At 43.7% G+C, this 12,990-nt stretch overlaps 1 protein-coding gene across 4 annotated transcripts in view; it reads right to left on the bottom strand.

The window, feature by feature from the left end:
* Positions 1-12,990, bottom strand: part of ARMC9 (armadillo repeat containing 9) — a 190,278-nt gene that overhangs the window by 103,412 nt on the left and 73,876 nt on the right. For all 4 annotated transcript variants that reach the window (XM_049888433.1, XM_049888435.1, XM_049888434.1 and 1 more), the window contains exons 11-14: positions 12,213-12,324; positions 10,090-10,182; positions 2,560-2,650; positions 1,045-1,168 (exon numbers count right to left, since the gene is read on the bottom strand). In XM_049888433.1, coding sequence (XP_049744390.1) covers positions 1,045-1,168; positions 2,560-2,650; positions 10,090-10,182; positions 12,213-12,324 — 420 coding nt within the window. The remainder of the gene's footprint in view (positions 1-1,044; positions 1,169-2,559; positions 2,651-10,089; positions 10,183-12,212; positions 12,325-12,990) is intronic.

Below are 12,990 nucleotides of genomic sequence, written 5' to 3'. Positions count from 1 at the left end.
CATGTTATCAGGAGGCATCAGCTGCTGGAGAAGGACATCATGCTTGGTAAAGAAGAGAGTCAGCGAAAGAGAGGAAGATCCTCAATGCGATGGACGGACACAGTGGCAGCAACAATGAACTCAAGCATAGCAACGATTGTGAAGATGGCACAGGAGAGGGCAATGTTTCGTTCTGTTGTACACAGGGTCGCTATGAGTTGGAAGTGCCTCAAAAGCACCTAACGACAATCTCAACAAAGCTGTTAATAATAATTAAAAGAGAGAGAGCACTGGAAGGACACTAGATATGATTCAAAGAGTATCTGATTTTAACATTTCTGACGTAGAACAGTTCCAAGGCATGATAGGGTCCAGACTGAGACTACAGGGGTGGGTGGCTGGGTGTGTGGACAATGAACCAGGCGGCTTTCACCCTGACTGCCACAGGACTTCCCAGGCTCTACTGTGATTATTCATGTATGTGCACAGCTCCTACAAAAGGCCGTGAAACCTTGAAGGCTGAGATTCTATCACATTTTATTCACCTGTATTTTTTACATCTATCTAAACCTCTAAATGCCTGAGCCATAATCTAGCTCTTGGCTGGCACTAGACGATGTTTGGTAGGAGAATATAATTATGCTTTTAGAACGTCTTCCTCCATCCACAGCAGCCTTGAGCAGGGCAGTAGAGTGGGTAAGAGGTAAGGTTTGGAAAGTCACGTGACCTCTCGTAAGTGTCAGCTGATAAACAGCATCTACCTCTTGCGTTGCTATGGGGAGTAAAAAGGAGGCCTGGCGGTGCAGTGGTTAAGAGGTCGGCTGCTAACTGAAAGGCCAGTGATTCGAACCCACCAGCCACTTTGTGGGAGAAAGATGTGGCAGTCCAATTTCGTAAAGGTGACAACATTGGAAACCCTATGGGGCAGTTACACTCTTTTCCACAGGGTCGCTATGAGTTGGAATCACCTCGACGGCAATGGGTTTTTTTGTTGTTGTTTAAATAGTGGCTTAAGACAAACTCAAATTTGGTTTTATAGGAGCCACCATTGCACAGCCTACTCACCTGAGGCTGAACTTCTGTAAGGCCCCAAGGATATTCTCTCTGGTGATGACGTCCTTGTTTTCCTCCTTCAGCCTTTCCTCCAGCATCCTCAGCACCTTTGTGTTCTGGGCAAGGTAGAGGCGGCCTGAAAATACAACCAGAGATGAAACAGGACTTAGGGCAAGTGAAAGACAGAAAGGGTTTGTCTTGCATTAAATTAAGTTCATGTTCCAAAACATACTGCCTGCACATAACACGTGTAGAGTTTGGGTAATTTTATGGTCTTAAAAAGTTATTAAAACATATTTCTCCTACAAAGTTGATTTTAGCCCATCTCTATCTAATGAACAGAAAACCACTCTTCTAAGTTATCTAAACATAATTCATTGTCATGATTTTGTGGCGAGTGCTGTGTTTACCTGCAATCTTAACCGTAACAGTCAGATCTAAGGGGAAAAAGGGAGAGGAAGAAGCCCCTCTGCCTTTACAAAGAGACAGCTAAGCAGTGCTTCTGGTCACACTCCCTGCCCCACCTAGACATGCCCATGTACTGGAGAAGAGGTTAGGACCTATACCTGGGACCCTACAACTGGCCGTGGAATGTCACTAGTCTATTGTGGTCCTCCATATTGATACAAACAAACAAACAAACCAAAAAAAACATTGCCATTGAGTTAATTCCAACTCATAGTGGCCCTACAGGACAGAGTAGAACTGCCCCACAGGGTTTCCAAGGAGCTCCTGGTGGATTTGAACTGCTGACCTTTCGGTTAGCGCCCGCAGCACTTAACCACTATGCCACCAGGTTTTCCACACTGATACAGAAGACATTAATTTCAGATATAAATGTTAACAGTATGATATGAATGGTCCCAGCATATAACCTGGTTTATAATAAATGTTTGACAAATAGATGGAAAAACAAACAAATGAATGAATGAACACATTTTTGGAGTATCACATATTCGCACTTTGAAAACTCCCTTTATTCATACTAAAAAGAGCTCAAACAAATTAGAACTTGTGGGAAATAATGACATTTTATAAAAACATTTTGAATTTAGTTATGGTAGCACGTCTCTTAGGAATTTTCAAATCCTCCTTGATTTAAGAGGTCATTGTCTTTTGAAGAAAACGATGCAGTGCTTCCTGGAATCAGCTCTAATTGTTTCACTAACCTTACTTTAGCTTTAAGTCGAAAATTATAGAAAGTGCATTAGCCCTACACCCTTGCAAGCAATCTAAAAAGTACAGTTACAAAGCTGGAAAGCTTACAAAATAAAAGCAGAAGGCTTACAAAATAAACTCCCACACCCTCAAAATTACTGACATTAACTAAAGCACTCTGACAACAACTGATTTTCATAAAAGACCTTAGATGCACTAAAACTGCATCAGATGCATTAAAGATGCATTAAAGATGAAGAAACTTGTATTATCTCTAAGAAAGTTGGGGAGAGTGTTGACTTGCAAAGGGCAGAACTTCAGTGTCTCAGCAAGACCTGGCTCTCCTCTGGAGAAAGCCTGCCGCCTTACCTTCTGCGAGTGACGCGAAGGCGTTGATGAGCCGGGCCATGTATTGGCGTACTGCCTCGCTCTGCGACTGCAGCAGCTGTAGCACGCTCGTCTGCAAGAGAGGCCCCGAGGGGAGACGTGAGTGAGAGGGCAGTGGGAAACACAGACACGGGGCTCCTAGACAGGGTTGGGTGCCCTTCTCTGGGTGAGTGCCCTGGAGGCCAATTAAACAAACGAGAGCAAACATTTCACCTGGACATCTTGATTTCCAATGGGGACTTGGCAACATTTGACAAAAATAACTGATCCAGACTTCCAAATTAAATGAGTTAATTGTATAAGGCACTGAGAATGGCGACCAGAACAAAGGAAGCATTCTAGATTGTTCGCTGTTGTTGCTGTTTCAGGTTAGCATGGCAGACCTAACGCTGCATCTGATTTTGCTCCCTCCCAAACCACAGTCAAACCACAGTAAGTGGATTTTTAAAAGAACAAAATTCTCAAGGTGCGGTGCAATTACTCTGCGTGTGGCCTTTCTAGCCATAGGCTTAGAACTCCCACCCAGGTATTATGTGATAGGGTAATTGTGGCCTACCAAGGAGACTGGCCAGTTTTTCCTTAAAGACAGCCAATTCCAGAGCACAGAGGAGCCCACCATTACTAACGAAGGAGAGACCCAGGGCAGGAGACTCGAGGTGGGCTGGGGACATCCTGAACGTTCTGGGCCTGAATTGTAACTATTACTTCCCTTCTAATAAACCCCATAATTGTGAGTATGGTCTGTGAGTTCTGTGTGGCCACTGCAATGAATTATCAAACCTAGCAGAAAAGTAGAGAGTGCTGTGGGAGGGATAGTTGGTGTCAGAATTAGTAAGGATAGCAGAGAGAGGACGCATGTCTGACTTCCGCCTCACTGGATCAGCCTTGGGCTGTTGATCTCGGTTCTCCTTCCGCCTTGTGGGGTAGGAGATCAGACACCTTCCCCAAGCCGTTTTTACGGGAAAAAACAGTATAAAAAATTACAGCAACACAATTTTAGAAGCTGGAAAGCAGAACGGTAACAGACTTAGCCAGCCCAAGAAGGCCAAATCCCTGGATAGCAAAGCTGAGACATTACACAATTTATATCAAATAATCCTCAAAAGGCTCAAGGATCAGGGAAAAATAAAGAAGAATGAATGAAAATTGTTTAAGAGGCAGTTCCAACTCCATGCTACTCAACAACCACCTCCCAGCATAGATCCAGGGGGGAGATTCTCTTGTGAGGGTAACACAAAGGGTCTCTGGACTGAAGGAACCCCAGGCACGGTTGAGGAGAGGCTCTCTGCCAAAATGGGGGTAGCATCTATATGCAGAATGAAAGCTGAACAAAAGCCAACCCTAGGCCTCTTCCCCAGCTTGACTCCCAGAACGCTGCCATCACACACCCTCACTCTCTAGGCAGGAGATGGTAGCTCTTCTCTGAGGAAAATGACCAAAACCGAAACCAAACCCATTGCCATCAAGTTGATTCCAACTCACAGTAACTCTAGAGGACAGAGTAGAATTTTCCCATAGGGTTTCCAAGGGGTGGCTCGTGGATTCAAACTGCTGACCTTTTTTGGTTTGCAGCCAGATGCTTAACCACTGCACCACCAGGGTGCTGGGAAATGATCAGCCCAAGAGGAAAGAACAAGACGTTCTGACTTCGGAAGTTCTCAACAGATGGCCCACCTGGGGCACCCTCAGTTGAACTACATCTACAGGACACACTGTCACACTCAGACCTTCCCGCCAGCCTTTTAGTCCACCACCCTAAACCATTAGGAGGCAACCAAGGACCACTAGGCATCTGAGGAAAGTTTCTAACATGGAAAATAGAACAAATGAAGAAGAAAAAAGCAACTCTGAGAAAACAGGATTGTACAGGGAAAAGAAAACGAAAAATAAATCAACTAAAATCTGTCACTAATATCTTCAGAGATAAAAGACACTATGTCCTATCAACAAAACAGGACACAAAAAACTCAACAGAAAGTTTGGAAAATAAAGATGAGGAAATCTCCTGGAAAGCGGAGCAAAAAGAAAAAGATGGAAAACATGAGACAAAAGATAAGAAAATTCAAGAACAAGTTCAGGAGGTCCAACATTCAGAAAGGGAGAGCAAAGACAACAGGAGGGAGGTAAGGAGTCATGGACAAACCACTCTAGGAAGGTTCCCGGAGCTAAAGCCGCCAGGTTGCAGAGGCCCACAGAGTGCTCACCGCAGTGGATCAAGCACACCTTGTGCAGCACATCAGTGGGACATTGCCTAACTGGTGAGAAAGAGAAGATTCAATGTGCTTCTAGAGAGAAAAAAAAGCAGGTCACATATGAAGGATCAGAAATCAGAATTGCTTTGGGCTTCTCAATGGCAACACTGGAAGATAGAAGACAATGGAGCAATGTCTTCAAAATTCTGAAGGAAAGTTATTTGCAAACCAGAATTCTATACAAAGGATAAAGACAATTTCAGACATATACAGTCTCAAAAATATACTTCCCATGCATCACCCTTTCTCCAGAAGTCATGAATAAAAGATGTCCTGCACCAAAACAAGACTACAAAAAAAAAAAAAAAAAAAAGATGATATGGGATACTGGAAACAGGAGATCCAATTCAAGAAAGAGGCAAAAAGAATCTAAGGGGGTCTGTTGAAGAGAGATGAAGAAGCCAGCAGATGGCTGACTGAGTCTTCTCAAGACAGTGACATGTTGAGGGCTGTCCTCAAGATGCTTACTGCCATTATACCATCTCTATTTTGGTAAGATTTTTATTGAAGTATAACTTCCATACAGAAAATAGCACAAATCAGAAGTGTACAGCTTGATGAATTTCCAAAAAGTGAACATGTAGGTAACCAGTACCCAGGTCAAGAAGCAGACCATTCCCTTATGGTGCCTCCTTCCAGTCTCTGCCTCACCAAGGGTAACATCTCTCCGACTTCTAACATCATAGGTTAGTTTTACCTGTTGCTGAATTTTTATATAGATAAAATCATACGGTATATATTCTTTTATGCCTGACTTTCTTCATCCAATGTTGTTTATGAGATTCATCCATGCTGTGTGTTGTGTTTCTTCTCACTGCTTTATGTATCTCATTTTACAAATACATCGCAATTAACATACCATTTTGCTGTTGATGAACATTTGGGTTATACCCAGTGTTCTGGTTTTTATAAGCAGTGCTGCTATGAACATTCTTGTGTGTCTTTTAGTGAACAGATGGACATATTTCTGTTGGGTGCAGACCTAAGAGTGGTTTTGCTGGGACACAGAGTGTGCATATATTGTCTTAATAAATACTGCCAGTGTTCCAAAGTAGTGCACCGTGTACCATATTTTTCAACAGAGAACAAATGCCTGGCTGAGATGAGTCCAGATGCTTATCTGATCTGGGCTTGAATAGCTCTGACCATGTCCCAGCTCCTCCTTCCATGCCCTGCTGGGTGGATCAGCCGTGGGCAGGCTCTGCCCCCACAGAAGCATCCTCATTTGATCAACTCTTCAGAACTAGAATTAGACCAAAACCAAATCCACTGCCGCTGAGTCGATATCGACGTATGGCAACCCTATAGGACAGAGTAGAACTGCTATAATCTTTACAGAAGGAGACTGCCACATCTTTCTCCCAGGGAGCACCTGGTGGGTTTCAACCATCTACCTTTTGGTTAGCAGACAAGCACTTTAACCACTGCGTCACCAGGTGGGCTCAAAAGCCAAAATCACAGAGCAGCTCCTCAACCCCCTTGAGTATAAATACTGCTGCCAGACGACTTGTACCTTCAGGTTTCCCAGATGCCCTGTTTTCCAGGACTCTCCCCGACCTTGACCACCAACGTCCCCAGAGAGGATGGTATAAGTGCCCAGGGGAGCTGATGACTGACTATGATCTGGCGACTGTGTTCACACTATCTCTTAGATGCCTGCATTTGACAGTGTCAGCAATGCTCTCGCCTCATAGAGCCAGGATTGTGCTGGCCGCTGGGTTGGTGAGGCCAGTTAGGGTGCATGTATAGATGGTAAAACTATAAAGAGAAGAAAGGAACTGATTAATGCAGAAGTCAGGGTGCTGGTTGTCTCTTGAAGGAAAGGAGGGGGATATGATATAGGAGTTTCTGAGGAATTGGTAAGTTTCCACTTCTCAATCTGGGTGGTGGGAACACAGGTATTTGCTTTATTATTATTCTTTAAACTGTCCGTATGTGTTTTATACACTCATCTGTGCAAATGATGTATTTCACAGCTGAAAACATGATTCTGGAAAATAAGAGAAAATTTCCTAGACTGAAGGAACTGTGCTTTTGTATAACTACATATATAGCACTAGATTCTTGAACGTGGAAAATTTGACATCACAACACCTTCAGCAGTGTGAGATGTAACTATACAACATCAAAACAATCAGTTAAAAATGAAAAGCTGAACTCACTACAATTTGATTCAACGTTTTTGGTCTGGAACAGTCGTTATCAAAGTGTGTCCCCTGCACCAACAGCATCAGCACCAACTGGAAGCCTTTTGGAAAGACAAATTCTGGGGCCCCATCCCATATAAGAAAGCTAGACTATAAGAAGAACACAGCATCAGGATTGGAGGAAGACTCATTAACAACCTGCAATATGCAGATGACACAACGTTGCTTGCTGAAAATGAAGAGGACTTGAAGCACTTATTGATGAAGATCAATGACCATAGCCTTCAATATGGATTACATTTCAACATAAAGATAACAAAAACCCTCACAAATGGACCAATAAGCAACATCATGACAGAGAAAAGACTGAATTTGTCAATGATTTCATTTTACTTGGAATCACAAACAACGCCCACAGAAGCAGGAGTCAAGAAATCAAATGATACATTACATAGGGCAAATCTGCTGCAAAAGACCTCTTTAAAGTGTTCAAAAGCAAAGATGTCATTTTGAGGAATAAGGTGCGCCTGACCCAAGCCATGGTATTTTCAGTCACCTCATATGCATGCAAAAGCTGGACAATGAATAAGGAAGACAGAAGAAGAACTGGCACCTTGAATGATGGTGTTGGCAAGGAATACTGAATACACTATGGACCACCAGAAGAACGAACAAATCTGTCTTGGAGGAAGTACAGCCAGAATGTTCCTTGGAAGCAAGGATGGTAAGACTTCGTCTCATGTACTTTGGACATGTTATCAAGGAGAGACTAGTCCCTGGAGAAGAACATCATGCTCGGTAAAGTAGAGGGTCAGTGAAAAAGAGAAAGACCCTCAATGAGATGGACTGATATAGTGGCTGCAACAATGGGCTCAAACATAGCAACGAATGTGATGATGGCACAGGACCAGGCAGTGTTTTGTTTTGTTGTACACAGGGTCGCTGTAAGTCGAAACCGACTCAACGGCACCAGTGGCACCTAACAACACCACCCTGTACATATCAGAAATTGTGGATGGGGCCCTGTAATCTGTTTGAATGAGCCCTACAGGTAGTAATGCTACATACCCAAATTTGAGAACCACTAGCTAGAAAAGCCAGCCAATTACTTCACTTCCTGACTGAAAGGGTCAATTTTTTGGCATCATGGTGACACACATCCATGCTACATAAGTTTTCCTGCTCTGCAGGTTCTCTGACATCTTCAGAGAACTCTAGCTCATTTCTTATTGGAAAAAAAAAAAAAATTCAGAGCCACTAAAAACAATGGCACAAGTAAGAATCGACCCTCTTCTCAATGGCTACAAAAGATCAAAGCATTTTGGCAAATAGCACATAACATGAAATCTAAGTCATCTTTCTGAGAGGACACTTCATTTTTTTTATATAAAAACAAGAAAGAAAAAAAAAAATACTGCCAATTAAACTGTAACATGCCATTGACTCTAGGATGTACCTCAACTTCAGAGATGCTAAAATGAGGGGAAAACTACATCTTAGACTCAATGAAATATGATAATATGGAAAGAATCACTATTGGATTTACTCTTTAAATTAAGAGTCTATAAGTCATCATATATCATTCAGCTGCTTTATAGCTGGCTTCAGCATCATTAGAAATACAAACAAACAAACAAAAAAAAACAGCACAAGAAAGTAAGCCAAGAAAACGAGAGACTGTTGTTCAAGTTTAATACAGCTCTTTTCCACATGAGGAATCAGACTATGCTCAAAGACCCAACTCTTGAATTTTACCACCTGTGTGCACATGTTGGTCATTTTCCCAGGGTGCCGCTCTGACAGCGAGCACTAAGGGGTACTGACACTTCACTAGGTGCACACTCTAAAGGTAACAACAGGGAGATAAAGGATGCAGAGAATTCTGGATAAAAATTCAATTGCAATAACGAAACACAGTGTCTTCTTATATGTTGCACGTGCAAGGTCCTGACCCTGCTCCTCTCCAGTGAAGACTGGTACAGGCAACGGGGAAGAAGGTGGGTGGGGAGTAGGGAGAAAAAAACATGTACTGACTACTCCGTGCTGGGAACTGGGTTCAATCCTTCCCACACATTACTCATGCACTCATCCCAACAACCTCCTCAAGTAGATAACAGATCCTTTTCACAGGTGGGTCTCAGATGGAGTAGCTTGCTTAAGATCATCTGGCTACTACGTGGTAAAAAAAAAAAAAAAAAATGAAACCAGGTTTAACTCACTCCAAGTCCAGTACTTTTCCTACGACATTAGACCTCTGTGGTCTAGAGCTATACAGGTAGCCCCTGCCTTACAATGGGGCTCTGTTTCAACGACTCCGTTGTAAGTTGGTTCTGACAAAAGTCGAATACCCCATTTTTTTTTAGGTTTTCATTATTATTGCCTTTTCTTATCAGTATCTTTATAAATCTGATCTTTGTTTGTCTTTGAGGGTTGAAATGTTACATAAAAACTTACAGATATATTTTAATACATACATACATAAAAAATACACAAATCATTAAAAAAAAAAAGGATGGTCGTTAAGGACAGTTTGTCGTAACTCAGACACATCGCAAGTCGGGACTACCTATGTACAAATACGGTGTTTAAACCAAAACAAACCTGTTGCCGTAGAGCTGATTTCAACTCAGCGACCCTACAGGACAGAGTAGAACTGTCCCATAGGGTTTCCAAGGAGCGCCTGGTGGATTTGAACTGCCAGCCTTTTAGACCACTGTGCCACCAGGGTTTCCACAGTGTTTACAAGGTTTAAGTCAGGTGAAAAAAATGGAATCTGCATATCTACCTTGCCCATCATAGGTCATGCTCAGTTTTCGAAAGGTGAGCAGTGGGGTGAGGGCAAGAGTAGGGAACTGAGAATAGGAAAAATGGCACAAAGCAGCTCCAGTGCTGAATGGACAGTTTTAACTTGCTTGGGACTCTTCACTAGAAGCAAGAAGTGGGCCACTGTCCAGGTAGAATGCAGACCTCAGCAGCTCACAGGACCTTAAGGTCGACACATGGCCACTATGCTGAACGTGCCCAGAAATTAAGGTCCACCCCCATCCCCAATCTGTTAAGATCACTGTCCAGAAGTGAAGCCCAGGCCAGGCTCTGGCCCATCTTGCACCGACCTGGTTGTTGCTGTGACAGTCCAAGAGGTCATTGCTGATGTAAGCTTGCAGGACAGTCTCCCTCTGCTCTCCAGGATGGGAAGTGGTCAAGCGCTGGAGTAGAGAAAAACAAGATACCTAAGTCTTAACAGGAAAAAATTCCATAGAGTAATTAATTATGCTTTAAACAGCAGCACCAATTACTATATACTAAACCACACAAAATAAATAATATCCAGCTGGGGGCTAGTCAATCAGCCAACCAGTCTACCAATAAGAAATTACCATGTTGCACTCTCTAATGGTGATGTAGGGGATGCTGGAGTCAACTTATGCATGTGAAATCTCCAGAGACGTGAAGTGGTAAAATGGCCGAGTCACATTTGGGGGCTGCTGTCTTTCTGTTGAGTACACTGAGGCCAGGGCGGGGGCTCTGGGCTGGTGTGGAGGAGCAGGGGGTAGGGGACTGGAACGGGGCAGTGGAGGGGGACACACATAAGACCGTAAGAAAGGTGTTTATTTTTCTTCGCGATTCTGTGGAAATGTCATTCCCTCACCAAAGGGATACGCTGTCTCACTCAGAGGCTCCAGGGTGGCCTGGACTGACAGGAAGTGTTAAGTGGGCAAACTAAGCAGCAGCTAAAGGTGAAGGTGATTAATTTGAGCACAGAGGCAAACACCCAGGGTAGGGATCACTCAGGTTGCTCCACCCTCAAGAGTCAATTGACCATTCCTCAAACAAAACCCCCACAGACATCACTGATTCCAGGACTCTTCTGCTGCTCCTGGATGGCTCCTCAGGATACTTCTCCAGACCACATTCCAGGAGGTACTACCGAAAAACTGGAAGTGGAAAGTGAGGAGACCTTTTCCATGCAGAGATGAGGGAATTACTCACAGGCATTTTGAAGCCAGGGACCCATGAAGGGGTTCGACACTCACACAGGGTGAGTTAAAATGGGCCATTGAGTTAAGGGAGCCCTGGTGGCACCGTGGTTAAGTGTAGTTAAGAGCTCGGCTACCAACCAGTTTGAATACACCAGCTGCTCCTTGGAAACCCTATGGGGGAAGTTCTACTCTGGCCTGCAGGGTCGCTATGAGTCAGAATTGACTCGATGGCAATGGGTTTGGTTTTTTGGGTTGAGTTAAGGAGCCAAGCAGTGTTGGCTCAAGCCAGCAGTTCTCAAAGTATAGTGCAGGAAACACTGAGGGGTCCCCAAAACCCTTCTGGCGTGTCCACAAGGTCAAAATTATTTTCATAACAATACAAAGATGTGATGTCTTTTTCCTGCTCAATATCTCAGAGGCTATATGCAGTAGGATACTGCAACAAACTGAATACAGAAGCAGATGTGAGAACCCAGCTGTCCTCCATGAAGCCAGGTGTTAAAGGAATCTGCAAAAATGTAAAAGAATGCCACTCCTCTACTAATTTTTGGGGAAAATTTAACTTTCGTCATTAGAGAAACGTTATTTATGTTACCAAGTAATGGATTTTTATTGTTCATTTTGAATGAATATATATTTTAATTTTTCGAAGTTTTAATTTTAATATGGTAAATAATGGTAGAAGAAATTCACTTAAACAAAAGCTCTTTGGGGTCCTTGCCCAAAGCTTGAGAACGAGTAGCTTCAACGGTGATCAATCTGAAGAGTTAAGGAGAAAAGTAACAATCTATACAAGGCCATACTGCCTTTAAAGACTTGTTGGTTAGTTCTTGCCCTTGCTATGGGCTAGTGTGGCCACCGAGGTCTCTACAGAGGTCAAAGCTCACAACTGTGGCCTGGCCTTAACCACATGTTCCGTAACACATGACCACTGCTAAGTTGCGAGTGTGGTGGATGACCAGAAAAGTCCCCCAATGATAGAGTCTGTCTCCTGGGGCCTTGAGAAGGCATATATCACATTACCGAGTGAAAGCCAGTGGCAACTGTGCTGTTAATACAGAGATTTTAAAAATGAGGCCAAGTCTCTCTTCAGAAGCTGTTTCACATGTTCTATTTTAACCTAGTTCTTGGTATCAGTAGGCAGCAGGAAGGAAGATTTTTAGTAGATGGGTTAAAAGACACAAGCAAGGTAGCCAGCCTGGAAAATCACCACAGTCTTTTTTTTTTTTTTTAAACATCAAGGGAAAGGCACCTACCCAGCGCAGAGCCTGCAACAAGAATGCTTTCAAGCGGTCACTTCCAAAAATTAAATCCTTCTTCAGTTTTTCATAATCCAGGGAGGGCAGTAATGGGACATCCTTCAATTTCCTACTCAGTGAGGCAAGTTCAGAGAGAAAGAAAAGGGCGTATCGGTTAGCTCTCCCGAGTATCATGACATTGATTCAGAGCTGCCTGAGAGGATGCGCCAAGGGCCTGTTTTCTCTGTGCTCCCGGCATTAACTCTGGGGCTGCACACAGAGCTGGGATCCAGGCCCCCCATCCCAGTGTCAACCAGCTCAGCTCTGCGTTTTCAGTTGTATGTACTGGCGTTTTCCATAACATTTTTTTCTAAAATAAGAAGGCCCTCTAACCTGCTAGACCCACACTGGAAACCCTGGTGGCCTAGTGGTTAAGGGCTACAGCTGCTAACCAAAGGTCAGCAGTCCCAGTCCACCAGGCGCTCCTTGGAAACCCTACGGGGCAGTTCTGCTCTGTCCTACAGGGTCGCTCTGAGTCGGAATCGACTCGACGGCAATGTATTCGGTTTTGGTTTTTTTGGACTCACGTCAAGGTGACTTCTTCCCCAATGCAAGGACACCATGCAATGGGAAGAAGTCATCTCGGAGGCATCATAACTTTCCATCAACGTTCTATTTACAGCCCTGAGCCAAGCCCAAAGTCTATGGGCATCTGCAGGCCCCAAGAGTTCTACCTAAAATCCTGAAGCCCTTCCCTCTCAAGCCTGAGGTTCTGGACTAGGGGAATGTGAAGGGC

Source organism: Elephas maximus, chromosome 6 (assembly GCF_024166365.1).
Source record: "Elephas maximus indicus isolate mEleMax1 chromosome 6, mEleMax1 primary haplotype, whole genome shotgun sequence".
Classification (NCBI taxonomy): domain Eukaryota; kingdom Metazoa; phylum Chordata; class Mammalia; order Proboscidea; family Elephantidae; genus Elephas; species Elephas maximus.
Note: the sequence above shows the minus strand (reverse complement) of the source record. Positions and strands in the feature narration are given on the sequence as shown.